This window comes from Periophthalmus magnuspinnatus, chromosome 10 (assembly GCF_009829125.3).
Source record: "Periophthalmus magnuspinnatus isolate fPerMag1 chromosome 10, fPerMag1.2.pri, whole genome shotgun sequence".
Lineage (NCBI taxonomy): Eukaryota > Metazoa > Chordata > Actinopteri > Gobiiformes > Gobiidae > Periophthalmus > Periophthalmus magnuspinnatus.
Genome location: NC_047135.1, coordinates 23,652,154 through 23,673,893, shown reverse-complemented (window position 1 = coordinate 23,673,893; position 21,740 = coordinate 23,652,154). Strand labels below are relative to the sequence as shown.

General features: G+C 36.4%; 1 protein-coding gene across 1 annotated transcript in view; it reads left to right on the top strand.

Moving 5' to 3' along the window:
* The window catches only part of neil3 (nei-like DNA glycosylase 3), a 32,875-nt gene extending 11,159 nt beyond the window's left edge, over positions 1 to 21,716 (top strand). Inside the window, exons 5-10 of the mRNA XM_055224599.1 lie at positions 579 to 653; positions 7,096 to 7,262; positions 12,778 to 12,941; positions 16,324 to 16,705; positions 18,057 to 18,246; positions 20,928 to 21,716. Of these exons, the coding sequence (XP_055080574.1) occupies positions 579 to 653; positions 7,096 to 7,262; positions 12,778 to 12,941; positions 16,324 to 16,705; positions 18,057 to 18,246; positions 20,928 to 21,092 (1,143 nt within the window). The 3' untranslated portion in view covers positions 21,093 to 21,716. The remainder of the gene's footprint in view (positions 1 to 578; positions 654 to 7,095; positions 7,263 to 12,777; positions 12,942 to 16,323; positions 16,706 to 18,056; positions 18,247 to 20,927) is intronic.
* Positions 21,717 to 21,740: the final 24 nt, after the last annotated feature.

The window sequence follows — 21,740 nt, the reverse complement described above, 5'->3', positions numbered from 1 at the left end:
GTATTGCAATAGTTTAGCGGAATCCATGCCGATTGTAATGTGATAGTGCTCTGAAGGGGGAGTGACGGGAAGGGAGGGAAGGGAGCTTATAAAAACATGTTAATATGTAATGTAGCATTTTCATATAACAGCTAACACGGTGATCTAAATATGTTATCTGTTAGCAATTCCCAATAGAAGTATAATACCCCTTCTTTAATACCATACTGTGAATCATTCCAGGCAAAGCAATAACATCTCCATGGAGACAAGCAAATGGCGGACCTCCTACTGGAATGCGCACCCGTAAACCTGATCGAATTCTGGTTTAGACTTGACTTTATCTCTCTTTGTTCAGACTTCAGCAACATTTTGATTCTTACTTGAGCCCAGACCTTGCAGCTGTGATAGATTATAACAAAGTCTATGGCAGATGTATGAAGGCAGTTTTCCACTCGCATCCCATTCTTTTATTGTATCTGTTTGTTTACGATTGATTTTCAGCCCGTAAAGCACTTTTCATCTAGATGTGAATTCTGAAGTGAAAGCTTTATAAGTATGGTTATTTACTGTGCGTTTGTATATGTGTGTTTTCAAAGGTGCAACAGCTGACGGACAAGCAGATCCACCATTTGGTCAAGATGACGCGAGACTTCACTCTACTTTTCTATAAGGTTTGTTCTATTTTAAATCTATATCCAGATAATAATTGACTATAAATATATTGTCAAAAATGTGATACTCATTTGAATAGATATTGATACTTTCTTGAGTACTACTATGAATTCAAATATTTTTTTTATTTTTTTTTATTTAGCACCATAATCACAGTTTCCAAAGTGCTGCACAGAAAACAAATTGTAAAAATCGCTAACGAAATAAACAGTAAAAATTGTCAAACTAGATTAAAGTTTAAAAAAAAAAAAAAAAATTACATTAAATATAATCCATAAATTAAAATAAAAGACACAGGACCCCACAACTCTCATGTGTTAAAAGCCAGATGATTAAAGCATGTCTTAAGATCACAAGATAATATTAAATACAAATTCTAAAATTTGTGTTTTTAATTATGTTCGTGGTATCAAAACGAAATCGAATTGCATATGTTTCCCAAAATGTTCAGCTCTAAAAAATTTCAAATTGTGATTTTTCTGACAAGCATTGCGATTCCCATTAGGTTTGTGATTTATGTTTAGATAATAGATTTTGAACTGACAGACTAATACAAGAATCACATTTCAGAACATGTTTGTACAGATATAAACTACTGAGTTAGCAGTTTCTATGCAGACTAAGACAGCAAATTTAGTTGTGTGTGAAGGAAATTGTTATGCTTTTGCTAATTACATCCATTCAAATTGTAAATTTGATTTGATTTTGATTAATCCTGCTGCCCTAGTATCATTAGCTCCTCTATCAAAATTCATTGTTATTTTTATATTCAAAATTGCTTCTAAAGGGGCTATACGCGCTAAAGCTATTTTTGAGTTTTTACCAGGCGTATTAAACCTGTAGCAATCCAGTATGTCTTTGTCACTTCATTTCCCACAAACCTATGCCTAACCTCAAAGCACTGACCAATTTTGCGTGTAGCTCTTTTACCAGTCTCTCACAGCTAATTTCCTGCATTCTAATCAACACAACAGTGCCCTCTGTAGGCCTGTTAAGATTTTGTTTTTATAATGCTTCAGAGAATATGACAACAAACTACAACAGAGGACATAATTAGAGTGAAACTTTTTCTGACTGAACCATGTTATAAATGAAGCATGGGAGGGATAAATGAATAGTTTAAAGACACTTAAGTAGTTTGTTGTCTAATCTCTGTGCACAGTATCACACTTGCTAGCTCACTGTGGCTCAAACCTAACAGGCACTTTTATTAAAATCAGAAAACATAATAAACAATAAACTATTAAAATGATATTAAAATAAAGACTACCCAATTTTTTTTACGGTTTTTTTTTTTTTTTTTTTTTTTTTTTTTTTTTGTGGCGCTGTTTCAATATTTATTATGCATCAAAGTTAGCATTAGCGTTAGCACTGACACACAAACATCTCTCTTTCTAAATACAGAAATGTCCTCTGGTGAAGTATTCATTTTGTTTGTGTAGTTTTTAACATGTCAGTGACATCCACCCATAAACCGTGTAAAGAAGTGTACTAAGTGAGTGTGACATCATCCATAGTGTTCAGCTCGAGTGAAATGAAGCTCATCGAGGCTAGCAGTTATAAGGGCCAGTTTGGAGTATTGTTTCGTATTTGTAATTCTGACCACAAGTATCATAGCAACCAAAGATTCATTCTGGAGGTAATTGAAGGTAATGTCCCTTCCCACCCGCATCACTGGTTTAGCACGTAGCAGGTGCTTAGCAATGCTGTCAATCAAACCTGTTTCTAACGCTAGCAAGAGCAACTTCAGGGAAAGAAGGCACCTGATTTTTCTGTTGTTCATGTTCATGTCTTGATTTACAGACACAATAGCGAGTTAAATACGAACATTTTAAGAGCAGTGAGGCTGACTGCAGCAGTTACAGTTACAATTTTTCAGTGTAAAGTGAATATTGAGTCAATGGAGCTGGAAGCACGCTCATGATCGCTTTCTATTTGGAACGCGCCAGCTAGCATGTAAGCTTTGTCCATTTATATATACAGTCTATGCATCCACCTGCAGCTCCCTGTCCACTGCCTGATCTTTAAATATTTATTCAATATAGTTTGACTTCGCAAAAACTTCAGAGATACATTTGGAATTGGAAGTAGTGCTGTTATGACTTGGTTTGGAGGGATAGTTCCTATTGTAAATATTTATCAGTTTCACATCAGTCAAGAGGCAGTTTTTGAAAAAGATGAAAAGTACAAAAATACCGTAAGTATCTGTGAGTTCTAAAAGGGAATGCGGAATAGTAATTGTAGTAGTTGTTGTTGTCTAACCTGTCATAAGAACTTTAATTACTTAACAAATAACAGTTGAGCCAAAAGAATCATTGTAATCTCTAATTATGTCGATATAGTATTTATTGTGACAGACCTTTTTGAACTGTATAAGGCGTATACAAGGTTAAAAACAACCTTCTAAAAGCAACCAAAATTATGTTAAAATCATATAATCATAGCTTTGCCTTACTTTAATTTCAAAGAAAAACTGATGGCACAAAGTTAAATTGAGGTGCACTTTGAGCGTAGTGCCGCTAATAAGGTCAATTAGAGCAAGCAATCAGTAATTAACACAAAAGTAGTAGTAAAAAGGGAGATATAAGAAATTTGTAGATGTATCACAAACTGGAAAACCACTTCTAAAATGGAGGTAATTTCATGTTTTTGCCTCAAGGGGCCTTTTACATTTTAAAATAGAACAGTGGGAAAAGTGTGTCATTCAATTCATGGCTTTGAGTCACAAGACTGTTTCCTGTTATGCACAGACTTTGAACTGGCGCTGCTGTGGCATTGGTCCTAATTTTGGTCCAAATCAGTGAAACCCATAAATGCATACTGTCATTCCCCAGTTTGACTCATTTACCGAATTTGTGTCAGTCATGCTAGTTGTAAGTTTGACTTATATTTTCATTACTTTACTCGCCAGAAATTGTTAAAAATGTTATTCATCAGTTGAAATTTTAGTCCACCATTACCGGTAATTTAAATTAAATAGAGTTCGCAAAGAAAGTTTTGCAACGTTTATGTTTAGAATTAGATTTCAGCTAAATGTTGTGGCCTCATATTTAACTTTTAAACACATTTAAATAATACAGTTACGTGTAGTTTGTCCGTGTATGTGTTGCCATAATAAATGACAAGCTTTTGTGCTCTTTTGCAAAAGAATCTGGGCATGTCCATATTCCATTTTGACCCCATTTGGGGAATTGGGGAATCACAGATGCATTGAATATTATAATCAGTCACACCATTATGTCCCTGTAAACCCTTTAACCTATGAATTTTCAGTTTTTACATTATTTTCTATTAGAATTTAGCTCTTCTTCAGCTTATGAGATGGATGCCGCATTTGCCACGGCAACAGAACTCATCTTTCTTGCCTGTTGATTGTAGTTATGTATGTGTCTATTATAATACAACTTTTTTGACACAGTAAGTTTATTTTAAGGTGCACTATGTAACCTTTAGGTGTCAGGTTATGTAGATGTTATTGCTTTGTGTATGATGTTCCTCAGTATGGTATTAAACTTGCAACATTAAATATGCATTTGCATTTGAGTACTTGACATGACATGACATTTTTGGTGTTTTCACAATTTTTCTTCCTCCAAAATTCATCTGAACAGTGCACGAAATATGTATTATATAAATTACATATAGTTTCAGAATGAAGTCGTGTTTCATTTTTTTATATTTTAACAAAGAACAGTCAAATGTTCTCGCTATGGCTGGCTGAGTCTGACAGACAGTTCATAAAAATGTTGGCATAAGCATGAACATGTATACATCATTTAATAAAACTACACCTTTAGCTCTACCTTAAATCTATAAAAGATATAAGCAGTTTCATGCAAGTTTTCATGCATCCAAAGGGGTGTCCTGTGGTGTGACATGAAAAATCACGTATTTAAAAAGACAAAACTGAGAAAGTGCTAGACTGACATGTATGCACCAGGAAGAGCTCAGGGGTTATGGGTTTAAGCTACAAATCAAAAGAAATAATAGTCATGTTCTTATTTTTGTAAAATTCTACTGTTCTGAAAATGTTTGAACATTTGTTTGATGTCCGGCGGCTTGACAGCTGCATTTTCTAAGAAAAATACATATTAAGTAATTTATTTGAATTTTTTGACATAGCACATTTGTAGTGAAGCGGGGTGACAGGAGAAGTCACACTGAAGGGCATGTTAAAATGATTTGTTAAGAGTTGCACAAAAATGTTACAATGCTTGTTACAATGCTTCCTTAGAATTGTTGTAAGACTAATTTTTTTTTAATTTTTTTTTTTTTTTTCTTTTGATTGACCAGAGCAGTTTTGCCGTCACAGTAAAGAAATACAGCAGTAAAGTAAAGTATACTTTATTCATGTAGGTTCCACTTTGAGATTAGACATATGGAGGTAACAGAGGAAACATGGGCAGTATTTATAGTCTGTGTGGCTCATGCTGTGGACTGTAGAAAGCAAAACTAGCTGCTAGAGAATCCTGCCCATTTCCACATGGAGTGTCTGCATAGTTACAAACTCCCTAGAGACGCCAACACGGAAATTTGGGTCTGTGCAAATGACACATGGAGGTGTGGAAATTTGGCCATGCAGCCCCTCACAGACCTTGTGGATGCATCAAGCATAAATCGAGCTTAATGCTAACAACAACTAGCATGCTACAGCGCTTCCTGATCATTGGACAATAAAACGCATTATAATTAGATGCAGACAATAAAGAGTAGCCTCATTTTGATCTCAAGAGCTGCTTATACGACATCTGTACTGTATCTGTACTTATCTGTACTGAGGCAAGACAAATTTTGCTCAAATATCTAGAAATAAAAGTTGGGTCTTTAAATGTCATACTGTGCAACATTCCAGGCAAAGTGAAAACATCTCCATGGTGACTAGCAGATTTCAGCCCCTCCACCAAGTTACTCTTTTAAATGGAGACATACTAGTTCAAAATATCTCAGCTTGCAATGCACATAAATCCATGTTTGTATGCTGTCCCATTTTATCCGATGAGAAATGAGCGCTCGGCAAATGGTCACAGGTTAAGAACAAGCGCAGAGCAGGCAGAACTATCAGCAGGTAAGACGTATTCAGCCCCATTTGCCACAAACACAAGCTGCAGTCTGGTGACAAGACAACACTGTAGGCCAGGCACTGAGGAGAGGAAATTAAACACATTTTTCAGAATATTCAATTAGATAAAGTCAAAATAACCTTATGAAATAACTGCTTTTTTTTTTTAGCAATGCCATTTATTTAAAGCGTGTATTACGGGCTGGGTTACTCATTTCACCAAATCATATTTAACATAATTATATTTAAGATTTTACAAAACAATTTTATTGTCTGGTTCTGTCTAATTTTTAAAATTTTGGTGAAGCTTTTAATTTTACTTCCTGGTTGGACATGGGTAGCATGTAGTTTGTCGATCAATACACATGTGTGTGGCATTTTTGTCTTGCAGGATCTTGTCTCGTGAGATGTTTTTCTATCCATATAAAACATAAGAAAGATCTTTGCTTTTCATGACAACAAGTTTATTTGTATAGCATTCATACAGAAAGCAATTCAAAGTGCTTGACGGAATACTAAAGGCATTAAAATCAATACAAACAAATCAAAACATAAATAATCATCGTAAAATGATTGTAAAAAGAGAAGAGTGTAGAATAAAAACTTTTCAGTCATACACACAGCTAAACACTCTGGATTTAAACATTGTCAAAGTAGAGGCCTGTCTCACAACTTCAGGGAGATTGTTCCAGGTTTTAGCTGCATAAAACTGAAATGCTGATTCCCCATGTTTAGTCCTGACTCTGGACACCAGCACGAGGCCGGTCCCTGAAGTCCTCAGAGTGCGAGATGGTTCATACGGCACGTACTAATATATCGCAGATGTACTCTGGTGCTAGGCCATGGAGAGACTTATACACAAGTAGAGCTGCTTTAAACTCTCTCTGAGCCACAAGAAGCCAGTGCAGAGACCTGAGCACAGGACATGTGCTCATACTTCCTGATTCTAGTCAGGACCCGAGCAGCAGTGTTCTGGATGTACTGCAGCTGTCTTAAGTCTCGTTTAGAGAGGTCAGTGAGCAGGCCATCAGTAGTCTAACCTACTGGAGACAAATGTTTGGATAAGTCTCTCCAAGTCTGGTTTAGACAAAATTACTTTGATTTTTGCAATGTTTTAGGTGGTAAAAAGCTGCAGATGCTGTTGATTTGATGTGACTGTTAAAGTTCAAGTCTGAGTCCATTATTACCTCTAGATTTCTAGCCTGATTTGAAGGTTTTAGCGAAAGACTGGAGGTGGCATGCAAAATTGACGTAAAATGTGAAAGGACTACCTCAAGTCAGTGTAAAACATTTCAAAGGTCAAACAAATTTCCTCTCTCCATGTATAATGCATCTGTTGTATAATGTACCAATGCATATGAATGCCTCTCTCTCCTCTGCAGTGTCGTAAGTCTGGCTCGCCCCTGCACAGACATTACAAAGTCTACAAGCGGCCTCAGTGTGGCCAGTGCAGTCATGTGATCACCGCGTGTCGCCTGGGAGACCACGGCCGCATGACGTACTTCTGCGAGCGCTGTCAGAGAGGAGATCCCAGTGGACTGGATGTCAGGTTAGACACATCCAGGCTGAACCAACGCTACCGCTGCAGGCTTTTGTGGCACATCCAAAAATACAACTAATAAATAAAAGAATAAAAAAACATTGGGGTGCTGGATAAGTTCTGAAGTTGCCAGGGGGTTTTAAATTCTGGGCTGCGTACCACTTTTTTCTGCTGTCTGTTGTTCCAGTCTGGAGTCTCGCTGCAAGATTAACTGTAATCTAATCAGAATCACAATTTGAATGGACACATTTAGTAAGGATGGGTGATATATAAGTGCTAGTATCGGTGTGAGCATTTTTGTTTATTGATAGTTGATACCGATATTTTTTCAGGCCCTGCCCCATGCTCTGTGTGCCCATATGTCCCAGTTTGTCTTTAGTGAGTCAGTTTTGACTTTTTGCTTGTGTGTTTACACAAGCATGTAACAAATAATTGTATTTCGCAGATAAGTACATTCTGTTATTATTTTTACAAAAGTGAAAAGTTAATTTGTAAGCTAACCCTATATTGCACTATTTTCTGCTCTGTTATAATATTGTTTTCTCATCAAAGACATACCTGGGTTTGTGTTTTCTTTCATTCACACATGTTTAACACATAAATTCTGCCTGATTTCAGCCCTGAAATTGGTAACCTCTACTGAACTAAAGATAACAGGTTACTATTATTTTGAAAACTGCCGCTACACGATATCACAAGATGGAACAGAGCATTTTGAGCTTTAGAGGATCTAGTCCGACTAATAATAAAGGATTACTCAACAGGTGCGAATGAAACAAATCCCAAATCTAGGTATGTTTTTAAGAAGCAACAGCATTATAACAGCGTGGCTTAAAGCCAAATGCTGAAATGTGGTTCTTGTACTTGTCAGTTCATATTTTAGTCTTTTTGCTATTTATTCTGGATGCGTTTAAAATGTGGACACTGATTAGGGAAACAACTTTTATTAGAGATTTGTTTATTTAGTCCTGGAGATCTCATTATTTGTAGTCTTGAGTTAGACCTAGTATGGTTCTAATTCAGTCCTGGTTTACAAACATTGATTGAGTACTCTCTGATTTATTCAAGGCATATCACACCCACTGTGGCACCGGTGAGCCTAATTTCAGTGATTGCTTTACATCATTTTTGTAGAAAAATGTCCACTTACTACCACTATGTAATTTAGGTAAATATACATACAGTTTATATATACATATATTGCTCATCTTATTTTAGACCTAAAGAGAGGGAGATATTGAAAATGGGACCAACCATTGTCTCACTCATTTAATATTTAGTAACACATTTTGCTTGGTTCTTTGAAATACTTGTGAGGTCTTAATGTAAGTAGTCTGTCTAGTATATAATTACTGAAGTAAAACTGAAATTAATCTGGTCTTAATGAGATGCGCAAAGAAAAGACTTGAATGTACTTTATAGCTCCAATTAAATAATATTGAATTATTCAGTTGTAATTTGCATAATGTATTATATTGTACTAAAAGCGTCAGAAGAATGAACTAACCTTAATGTTAAATATTACACAATAAATAATACATCTGAAGGCATTTTTAAATTAACTACGGAATTAATAACAGTTGTGTCAGCTAAGGCTGTGCAATTAATCAAATCTGAATCAAGATTCAGTCATTACAAATCGTCACTGATCAGCCTGGGTCTACAGCCAATCCTCGGGAAAAAGCATGTGGTTTGGAGCAGAGATCAGTTTTGTGTGAAATGGCAGTGATTAAAAGTTTGTATTGTTTATGTTCAGAAAGTCACTTCGCTATGAAAGAGTGGGGTGGCCATCACTGTCTAATACAAGAGAACATCACTGTATAAAATGTATCTATAAGGGACTGCTTCAAAAACTGCCAGAATACCTCATCTGCTTATTAACTATTGATACCAGAACATTTAATACCAGATGACGACCGCTTAAGGCTAAGGACTAGATGCATCAAAACTGAGACGGGGAAGAGGGCTTTTAGCTGTTTTGCTTCACAAAAATTAAATACACGTCAAGGAAAAGCAAAACTGGATACATTGGTGACACAATCGCAATTTAATAATCTGGTCACAAACTCTTACTCACACCTGCACCTGTTTTTAATGTTTTATATGGACTTTTATACAGTTTTATTTATTTTTTCTGTTTGTATTTTAAACAGGGCACCAGTAAAAAAGGAAACATTTGATTACATTTATTTGTTATATTTCCCATCCCTAGTGTCAGCTCTTTGGATGCTTCAAGGTGGCTGCATATGTGCAAATCAGCTGAAGGAGGTGGCATGTGTAAAATTATTTTTCATGGACCAGTTGGCACCATAACTGGATCACCAAGACTTAGTTAGATGCCAGAAGCTACGTCTGAACAAATACTGAACAACCTGTAATTGTCAGTAGTATTAGTAATATTACATTTAGTGGAAAGAAAGACTATGGATAACCGATATTTGCCGATACCAATTAATTAACCTTTTAAAATCCATAGCAAGGACCAAATTTATGCAAAGTCATAATAAAGTTTACAAATTCACTTGTAAAAAATAATAAAACGTATTTATCTGGGATCTGGAACATATTTTCCATCATTCAATCTGTTGAAAAAGACAAATCTAGTGCAATAAAGTCAAACTGGGAAAAACGCAGGCACACACAGATCGGGGCAGTGCAAAAATATATATAAATATCGGCTACATTTTCAATATGTAACGGAAACCGATATCTGGGAAAACCCTTTGATAATGACAAAGGCATAAATACAAAGTGACTGTTTGCTTCCTGCTTTAGTCTCATGAAACATTGCACATAACCTTAACCATTTTATTTTCTAACACCAAAAGTCCTGATTCTACAATGATTTCATTCAAAGTGGTTAAAATACTGACTCACAAACGCTACCAGCCAGGAGACGACCTCTTAACCACCAGTCTGAGTCATCTTCACACAGGTACACTTTAAAAAGCACATCAAGCCAGTTTCCATGTTTTTGCCTCATACCATTTTTAGAGAAGATGCGTTATAACTGACGTCTTGAACTCGCAGCAGAGAGGAGGTTGTGGGCAGATGGAGCAGGGGTGGGAAGTGTTATGAGGGAAAATGAATGTGCAGAGATGGTCGCGTCCTCCAGGCAGGGCACAGCCTCCACACCTCCTGGGCTGTGTTTGTGCGCGGCTTCGGTGGGGTTAGCGGCTAAAGCTCTGACAGCGCGTTCCACAGCTGATAGAGCAGTCTGCGAGGAAGGTTTGTGAAGTCGCCGCGTGCTCCCTGGCCCCTGCGACTATTGGCACGCACAAGCCACTCTTTTGTTAAACACAGTGTAGCTTGTATGCTCAGGGCGACGCAAGGAGACACTGTTGCTATACTGACTCTAGCCTCGGCTTTAGGCAATTTGTGGTTTGTGTAGAGGAGGGTTGTATCCAACGGGGATGTACGAGAAGAAAGAATACTGCAATACAGGCAAGTTTGCAAAAAGGAGAAATGAAAACGTAAAATCAAAACTGAAAGGAGACATATTGTCCACAACCACATTTCAAAAAGAGCTGCTAAACTGGGCAGTACTAAAGAAGAGAGTGAACAGGTATCCATACTACATAGTCCGCCCCTGCAGCCAGGTGTTTTGCCAGGGCAGTCCTGCGTGATGTCACATACTACTTGAAATGAGTTTTTTTTTTTTTTTTTTTCACAAGCTAAGTGTACCTAGTCTGCTCTAAAATTGCCATATAAAGGATTAGGAACAGTCGACGATACTGTTAAAACACCAAATATACAAGTTAGTAGCAAAAAGAAGTTGATCAAGTGTTTAGTTTCACCTTAAGAGCTTTTAAATTATAATTGTTTTTCCCTTCTTATTTACACACTCCAAGTATTTAGAGTGATTCATGTACGACTGACTAATCTTTATTTTCCTACATTTTCCTGGACGTCATAGCTCTAAAAATTCCTGTTTTCCCCGGACCTCCATGCACGCTCATTGCTCTGTTTGTTCTCCTTTTCTTCTTTATCAGTGATAGGCCTGTCATGATAAGTACTATATCAACTTATCATTCCATATATGAAAGCTGGAACAATATTTTTTGCAGTTCATTTTTTATTGTGTGGACTTTTTCTTTGCACTACTGGCAAATTTTGGCATTATAAGATCGTAAAAGTTTGAATACATCACTTCTATGACTCATTACAGATGCAAACTAAGTATTCAACTGTTTCATTCTGTTATTTATCTATTGCAGCTTTTTTATACATTTAGAATAGTTTTGATTTAAATCTGCTCTTGGGTTATTGTGTCAGTGGCATAAATTTGTTTCAGTCTTATCATTAATCGTCTATATTTACTTCAGCAGTATGTCAGTCTTCAAAATATTTTGTGACAGGCTTAATCAGTGATACACATAGGACTAAGCAGCGTTGCATAGCGTAGCAATTCTGGCTAAATTATTTTTAAATCCATTGCGCTCTACCATGAACTGGAGAAGATATTAAATACAGTATTATAAATAATTCATTTCGTGACCCCTAGCACAGCGTATTATGACCGACACTTTGGGAACCACTGATCTAAACCACAGGATTGAAAATAATAATTTGTATTTGTATCTTTCATTCATTACAATAAAAAAGTGTATTGTGTTGTTTGAAGAGGACATTTTATTACCTAAATAATTTCTGCCTTCGATAAATGCCTACTACTCAGGGGCCACAACCTTGTTAATTCTTAATTTTAATATTAGACTGATGGTTTTCCACAGCCAGCAGGGGGTGAAAAACCATCAGTCCTGGTCAATGGAGAGTGTTTAGAGGTGGTAGAGAAATTTAAGTATCTTTTTTAACTTTAACTTTTAAGGACCATGTAAACAAAATCTCCAATACCATCAAATTTAACTTGTCAAATTTTAAGCATATAAGACCTCATTTAACAGTAGAGGCAGCAAAGATTTATATGCACTCAATGATACTTAGTCATATTAACTACTGTCATACCACATGGTCCCAGACTACTGAGAGTGTTTTAAAGCCCCTAAAGTCTCTGTTTAAGAAAACTCTGAAAGCCTTAGATAAAAAGCCTTTAAACTATCATTATTGTAACATTTTGAGGAAGTACAATATCTTAGATTTTTAAAGTTATCAGATGTTCCTGAATGCTTGTCTCATTTTTATAGTTTTAAATGGGCTTGCTCCTCCACCAAGGATTTTATTTTTCATATTGTTCATATTGAATGTTTCATGTTTGCACCTGCCTTAGGACAACGGATGAAATTTAGCTCCAGTGGTAACTCCGGCATATTTATGTGGAAACGTTTTTGTAGACGCATTGATTAATATCCTGTCTTATTCTGCATAAAATTTGCTAACTCTGTTCTGAAATATGATTCTTGTATTAGGTTCTCAGTTCATATTTCAGTCTTTTTGTAAATTTTTCTGGTTGGTTTTAAAATGTGAACTTTGAACAGAATCCCATTATTAAAACATAAATCACAGGTGCAATGCCCTAACTGCTGTATTATCTTCTAAAATGATGTTTCTCTTGTGTGCTTGTCAGTATGTTGCCAGTGAGGAACAGTCTGATTGGCTGGGTGTACAGGGAGCAGCCAGAGGAGTGTGTGGGGAAGAAGGAGGAGGAGGACTGGATTTGTGAAGTGTGCACCCTCATCAACCCTCCAGAGTGTGCAGCCTGCGACGCCTGCCTCACAGCCAGACCCAAGGGTGAGCAGGGCTATTCAATAAGAGAAGGACTACCTGGCTCTTAAGCTCCTAATTGTTATTCATCAGTGCATAACTTCATTAAGTTAAGAAAGAATTAAGGTAGCCTGGTCAGCCAAGACGCCTTTTCACAGCTTGCACAAAGGAGTTAGTCTGAAATTGTGTCTTATTGATCGTTTGAGTGGGTAGAAGATTGAAAAGGAGAGTAACCAATCAGCTCTGTGCCACTGTTGAGTGAATGAACAAAAATAGCATGTGTATAATTTTTTTTTTTTTTTTTTAAACAACATTCAGAATACATACAAAATTTTATGAAACATCAGTCATACTGATTAATGGATAAGCTACCTTTGACTTGGGTATATTTTCCAATTCTGAATTAGGGGTGCGTCATATGCCAAAAAAAAGCAATATCACAATTTTCTAGTTAGATCACCATTTCAATTTTATCACGGTTTATGTGAATGTAGTACTATAAATGTATTACGTTCACATAAATCATAAATTGCCTTCTTCCTAAAAGTCACACTTTATTGCAGTTGGTCAAATCCACCTGTCACTCACGCAGAGCATTGACCAATAGGAGGTTTAAATGGGAAAAAGTGTCTTTGTTTGAACAGAAAATCTAGTTGATTTTACCAAAATAGCATATTGCCACAGGAATGGGCTCCCAGTTAGATTTTTATCACCATATTGCACAGTCCTATTCTGAATGATGTGCGGCAGATAAACGATTGTGATCTCCAGACTCTTCAGATTTTCAAAAAGAAGTAAGTAATGAGGCCTGACTTGCCAGGCTAGCATTAAGCACAGTCACTCTTGCTTTGTCTTGTTGCAGTGGTAAAGTAGGTTGGTTGATTCAGGAAAAGTAGTAATAATTTTTTTGCCCAAATGCAACTGGCATGTGGAATTTTATTTTTCAATGTTTCATCAAGTCCTCAAACACACCTAAAGTTTTTTTAATAATTGCAATTCTGTGGATTGTTATTTTAGGTTCTCTGAGTCATTACATATTTTCCTTGCATTTCACCAAGATGAAAAAATAAAATAATAGAACTTTTATCTGTCCTGTAATGAGGAAAATTCAGCAGCAGGATAAAAAAATATTATGCAAAAAAAAATAATGAAATAATATGACAAATAACATTCCAAAAAATATTAAATTGAACAATTGTATTTTAATTAAATTTTAAAGGTGCAGTGTATAACTTCCTGGAGGTGGTACGTCACCTGCATGATTTCATAGAAAGAGAAAGAAAAAAAACGTTATATCATACTGTGGAATGTTGTAGCCAAAGGACCAACTTTTTTTGGGGGGGTTAAAACTTAGGCAAGGCAAGTTTATTTGTATAGCACAATTCGTACACAAGGTAATTCAAAGTGCTTTACAGAATAAGAAAGACATTAAAATCACACAAATCAAAACATAAATAGTCACCCAATCTGCAACTCTCTCACCCACTCGTTTGCACCCTTTAAAAACTCTCTCTCTCACTCTTTAAACACTGTCTTGCTCAGTTTAAGAACTTTCCCATTACTTTACAAAAAACTTCTCAAATACTTTCCTGTCACTTTACTATGTCTAATAAAAGTCCATCAGGCCATGTTTCTTTTGTCATCATAAAATTACCATTAAAGGAGAAGAGTGCAGAATAAAAACCTTTCAGTCGTCTGCACAGCTAAACAGAACCGTTTTGAGCCTGGATTTAACTTACATACTGTACCTTTACTGTAACAAAGATACTAAATGGAGGAAAATACTGAATAAGTTGTGTCAAAAGTATCAAAAATCAGATACTAATTGATACTAAAACTATTGTCAAAAAAAGATACTCATTTAGTGGGTGTTGATACTAAAAAAATTACATTCAAAAGAGAGAATTGAGCTGTCTGAGAACTAGTATAAGACACATAGACTAGTATACACCCATGGACCACAATGGAATCTACCTGGACGACTGAAGGATTACACAGATAACACCACATGGTAATATAAAAGAAAATACTATGAATTAATGTTTAAAATGACATTCTATCGTCTAAAGAAAGAGGTTTTTTTTAATTTTTATTATCATCATGGTATCAGAATCAGTATTGAATATCAACTCTATTCCTTAGTATCGAAAATGAGTTCAAAATCTTTGCTATCGTGACACTAGCTATAAATCTATATACAATAAGTGACTATATGACTGCTGCGGTTATGCACAGTACAACATATGACTAAATATTACACCCAATTAAGTTTGATTTATTAATTAGGAAATGATTATCTGTTGCATTTTAAGTTCACGACTCACCCTTAACAAACAAAGCGCTTCTCCTCAGACTATTAGCATTCTTTTGATCCTGCAGTTTCATCATTACAGTATCATTATTATAAGCCTGTATCTCGGCGCGTACAGTGCAGCGTACAGGGAGCTCTCCGCAGAAGGACACTTTCATTTGGCTGCTGATGGAGGGAAGAGTCCTATTTATCCCCAGTCCACTAATGACGGATGTTGTGCATTCAGCGCTGTCATTACAGGAATAATTAACTTTTTATATGGGCACACATTTCCCTGGATTCTGCACAAGGCTTTCATCAGCACAGCAGATTGTACACAGCCGCTGCTCACTTGTTAAATTTTATGCTCCGTTTGTAATTTAAAGCTACCCATATTATTATTTTCTCATTTTTGTCTGCTAGCTGTTAAAAGTAGACAATTGCTTTCACAGTCTTATCCTTAAAATTCAACAAATAAACTGCACCAATGTGTTCATTATTACAGGGCAAACGACTATGCCCTCACCTCTGATGCAATTGTATTTTGCTTTATATTAAAATTTAAAATTAAACCAAAATGTAATAGAGAGTAAATAATAAATATATTAATAGCAAAAAGTAAAACCTTTCGTGCAAGGATATATGCATGTTCAACTTTTACTGGTAGATAATAAAAAGAAATGAGAATATTTTTTTCTTGTAATCTATCAAAAATGTTAAATGTGTGTGTTTAAGGGAGCTTGTGAGATTTTAACCACGTTATAACAGTGTACACTCATCATTATCTTACCTAGAATTGTGTTTTGATTGATTCATGCAGTGAGTAAGCTTGTATTGTCCTGCTTTCAAGGCTTAAGTGCTTAGATTTATTTATTTTTGTTTTGTTTTCAACTACTGCTCATCTCCATCTCATTCTCATTTGCATTCATTTAAAAAATAGTATTAAAAAGTAAAGTTCAACAATGTCCATTTTTTTTAATTTACATACAATGGCCTATTCACTAGTGTAAATATAATCAGGTAAATGGGAAAACACACACACACACTTAAGTGAACGGTAACATATTCTAGAGTGTACAACAAACAACTAAAGTATTTAACCTTTTTTTCTACCTACAGTCCACACAGAAGCCAACAACCCTGGGTCCTCCCCCTACCCCAGCGACCTGATCAAATACCCCTGCACCGCCTTCAAAAAGCCTGACCAAGACCTCAAGCTCAACTGGAGGTCAGCATTCGGCACCTCCACCCTGGTCTTTTCTGACCTTACCCCCAACAATAACAACAACAACCAGCTAAAGCCGCTGAACTCCCCACGCAGTGCTCATCTGAATTCTACCGCGCAAGGTTCACACAAACACAACATCTGCCAAGGGACCAGCAGCCCCAATTATGCCTCTGGTGGCTGGGACAAGCACGATGCGGCAGCAGGGTACTCCGCTGGGGAAAACAGTCACCCATCCAAGAAAATGAGAATTGATAACGGGACCCCCAACTCACGGTGAGAGCCACTACACATGAATAAGTTTATAATACGATTTTTTGTGTGAAACTTCAGGGAGATAAGCTGAAAGGGGGGCGAATGTTGGAAATCTCATAGCGGGATTGTTAAGTTTAGAATGATGGATAGCTGCATATGTATGTTATCATGACCCATATGTGGATCTATGCATTGTTATATTTATGTTGTGGAGGTATAGCGTGGCTGGTACGGTGGACAAAAATCCATTCCCCTTGCCAGATACGGTGTCCCCAGAGGTAAATGGAAAAGATTTTTGGAGAGTTTTCCAATCTGAAAGTGCCATAAAGCAGAAAGACCCTTAGGCATGGCAACTGAGTCCCAGAGGATTTAGTTAATTTGGGATAAAAAGTGTGTTAGGGATAGGGTAACAGTGACTGCTTTTGTATCTGGGGAAACATGGGCTTCTTTAGCCACTTTAGTTTGTCAGACGTTACACACATACACTATAACTCTCTTTTTTATTAAGGCCATGCTTTGTGCAGGCAAGACAAAAATCCTAGATACACACTTTGGGAATGCAGTAGTTCAGTGGTTAGAAAGAATTTGCTCATAAACCCAAAAGTTGATGCTTTGATCCCTGCTCCGATCAATACATACTGTGATCAGTCCTTGGGCAAAACACTTCCCGTTGGAGATGTGGTTGGTGCCCAAGGCAGCTTGGCCAACCTGTATGGGGTACTCCAATAACCTCACTGCTGAAGAGACGAGGGAATAGGAATGATATTTGTCTTGCTGTTGTTGTTGATACCTGATACTTGCCAATATCAATATTTTAAAATGTGTGGTCTGTCAAGTTGAAGTAAGTTCAGTTTCCCCTTTTTGTAAAAAAAAACTAACAAAAAAATATATATACATATTATATATTCTATATACATAAATGAATGTTTATTTTCTCTAATAAAATATAATTTGTTGTATTTTGTAAGATGATTGTGTTGTAGAAAATTATAACGATAATAATTTCCGAAGCCTTGGTGAGTTAAGAACTGTCAGTAGTTAAAAAATAACTTGAAGTTAGCTGTGTCAGACAAGAAGAGGCAACATACAGGGTTAGATGGAGGTAGTTCATTTACTTTGTAAAAGCGACTAGCAAATAGTTTTTTTTGTTCATGCTACAAATCCTCGTAATTGTAAAATTCCAGTGTTTCTTACAATAATTGTTCAAATTTCACATTGTGACATCTCTAAACAGCCTATCATCACAACTGCACACTTTTTAACAGAGTCCATCAAACAACTGCCTCTGTCCTTAGACCTGCCATGGCCGTGAGGAACGATTTGTCTTGTCACTTGATTTCCTTCTAATAGGATGTTTTTCTCTTTCTGTCAGTGTTCCCACGGCGACAGCAGCAGCAGCAGCTAGCCTCAGCTCCTCCGTGCCTCCGTGTCCCAGTGCACCGTGTTGCTCCACCCACAGTCGGCCAGCTGCCCTCCGAGTGGTCCACAAACACGGAGAGAACAAGGGACGCATCTTTTACACCTGCTCACTGCCCCCGGAGACCAAATGCAACTTCTTTGAGGTGAATGGAGCAGGTTTACCATTGTGGCATTAGGGGCAGGAGTGTAAACAAAGCCAAGGTTAGAAAATCTAAAGGGCAGGGGCTGTTTGAAGCAGTAGTTTGGTAAGGATGGTGTGATATGGAATTTTTCTGCTTCCATTCCTCACGTCTTATCGCTTCCATTATTTTAGTTTTTAGCCTCCGCAGAGCCTCCACAGTCAGTGCTTAACCCACACTTTAGAGATAGCAATTAGTTGTGAGCAAAGGCAGATAGAAATCGAGACTGAGAGGAAAATCAGCTGCAGTGAATGCACGATTATATATATGATGTTCAAAATGTTATCATGTATGTGACCATGTAGGGCTGGGCAATATGGAAAGGACTGATTTTTTTTTTTTTTTCTTCCCAATCTTCTTGAAAACATATACAGCTGGACAGGCATAAAGACTAGGGTGTCAGGATCACTACAGTTTTTAGTTTGTGTTGACAGGACCAATCACTCCAGAAATTCACATGTAAAGCTTGGAATTAATTTGTATAAAAGCTGCCAGTGAGTCAGGGAGAGAGCGGAGGAGCTGTGGCACACAGCACCACGCACACAGAGACAGGAGGGAAGGAGACTACGGACTTTTATTAAAATTGGGAACATTTAAGTAAAAACTTGAAACACAAGGAAACACAAGGACACATGAGGAAACATAGAAGAAGAAATGTGCTGTGGCCCTGACTCAGAGCTTTCACCTAAACAAATAAGTGGTGACTCCTCTTCAGCACCATGCACTCTTACTGCCACATGAATGGCTGTAGACCTGTCCATTAAAATACACTTGCCTTATCAAGACTGACCAAAGTTTTGATTGCGATTTTTGGCTCAGCCCTATGACCATATATGTCACAATATAGCACCAGAGATCAGATATGACCCAGCCCTGATTACTCTTATTTTCCATTAACAAGGTCCATAAATTCAAAGTTGTGGTAAAACTATAAAAAAATTATTTTGTAAAATCTAAGTACAAAATGAATTTATCTGTAAATATTGGTATTGTTCTGATCAAAAAATTCACCAATATATGGAGAAAATGTATCACCAATCCTGGTATTACCACATATTGTCCTTGCCTACACATTTTAAATGTTAGTAAAGTGATTTTTTTTCATTATCAAACTCTCCCTGGAGCTAAAATGCAATTGAAAGTCAAAAAGGTAAAATGAGCTACATGACCAAGACCTTTTGTTCTGCTTCAAAGCTGCCAACCTGAAGAAATTACTGTACTTTAATACACTCTCCACTATTAATCTTTTATATGATTGGACTAAAGGCTTTATGGGACCATTTTTATCAAAAATTGTTCCATGATGTTAAAACCATAAACTATTACCCATTTTGCTCAGTAAAAGTCATCAGAACAGTTTCTGTCATAAGACAGAAGACATACTTTTTTCCTGGTTCTTATTCAGGATAAATGTGTGGTTTATAGATGTGAGATGTGCAGGGCATGTTTATGTCTTAATCTCAGTTTTTCAGTTGTCATGCCAATTGGACTTTATTTTTCCACAAATAGCCTTCTAATGCTTTTTCAGCCATAAAAACAAGCTTTGAAAATGTGAATGCAAAAGTGCCCCATAGGAACATCGTAATAAGATTTTTACAAGTAGATCGAAGATGCAAAATTCACTCTGTCTCAAATTTAACCAAAGTAGTTGCCTATAGAGTTGTCAAATGTATGGAAAATCAGATATAGTTGTCCCGTCACTTTTTTGTGCAATTTTACATGCTTTCTTACAGCGTATGAATGCGCATTGTGTTCTGTGTCCTGATTGGCTAAGGGACTGTAGACCATTGTCAATCAATCTCCTCCGTGCCATGTCTCCTGTACAGTACAGAATGCATTCAGTCAAATTTACATAAATGTTCGATTGACACTACATTCACTATTAATTAATCAAGAGAGAAATGTGAGAAAATGTTAATGCCTGTCTGAGAAAAGTGTGTAAAGTGTGTGGTGAGGGGTTTTACAGCCTTAAAACATATATAATAATTGTAAAAAATAAAGCTGACTACTTCGCGGATTTCGTCCATTGCGGGTTATTTTTAGAACGTAAACCCCGTGATAAACAAGGGACCACTGTACTCATCAATACTAAAACTAATATCAAAATTAGATACTCATTTGAGCAAGTATCGATACTGCAAAACATCACATAACACATCACACATTAATATTTGAGCTTTACTGAGTTGATGTTTAGTGTAAGTTTGAGCTTTATCCAAACAAATATAACACTTCATGCTTAGATAAAGAAAGTACTATTATTTTTTATATGAAAATTACATTCTGTTACTATAAATCGAGCATTTTAATCTTTCTTGTGGTATCATCATCGGCATCAAGTATTGACTGAATTTCTTAGTATTGAAATTTGAAATTTTACTACCGTAACAACACTAGTTGCTTATCATTAGTTATATTTATAAAACTGGGAGGTATTAAATTCATTGTTAACTTTATATCAACACAAAACACTGAACAACTCCCTTCCACAGTAATGACTTTGACCTGCCAGCGCTCCAAATAATAATTGTTTAGTTCCTCGCCGCCTGAACAGTTTGCGGTCTGCATCAGATTTAAATCCCTCAAATAAGTTTAAATCCGAGTTAATAATGCGGTGTTCTTTCTCTCCCTCTCCTGTGTTGCAGTGGGCTGACTCGTACTTCCCCTTTTGTCACCATGGGAAACGCTGCCTAATGAGGACAGTTCTCAAACTAGGGCCCAACAACGGCAGGAACTTCTATACCTGCAGTTTGATAAAGGGTAAACAATGTGACTTTTTCCAGTGGGCAGTGAACGCACCAGGCTGTTAGCAGTCCTGGATTGTTAGGGCACGCTAAAGAAAACGACTAGCGACTGTTAAATGTATATACACAACAGATGTATAGTTTTGTCTGACTTTGAAAATGTGTAACTTTGCCTGTGTCTCAGAATGCCAAATAACTTTTGCAACTTTACATACTACGCCCTCTTTAAATTTTGTCTAAAGCTGACTTTTTGGAGCTTTTTACCATATTATATTATTGTTCCCATGCCTGAACAGGATTTAGATGTCACTCATGCATGTTTGAATAATCTTGCGATCTCTCCCGGGTACTATTCGAATACTCCTCACGGTTAGCATGATCTGTGAAAAAAATAAACTGAAACTTATATTTAAATATGTTGTTTTCAGCAAATATAGCATTTCCAGAGAGTTAAAAGGTAACATGTACCCCCTCTTTAAATATGCAACAAATGTACCGTATTATTATCCAACTTTTAAAAAAATTATAACTTTGTGCCTGAAAACACCAAATTTCTATAACTTTTAATGTTTTATATGCGTTTTGAATACATGTCCTCAGAGCATTATAAATTATGCTGTGTTCAATAAAGAATGAAGTGAACCATACAATTTATGTACAATTTAATATTTACACATTAAAATCATATAAAAGATATGAGATTGGTCATTTATT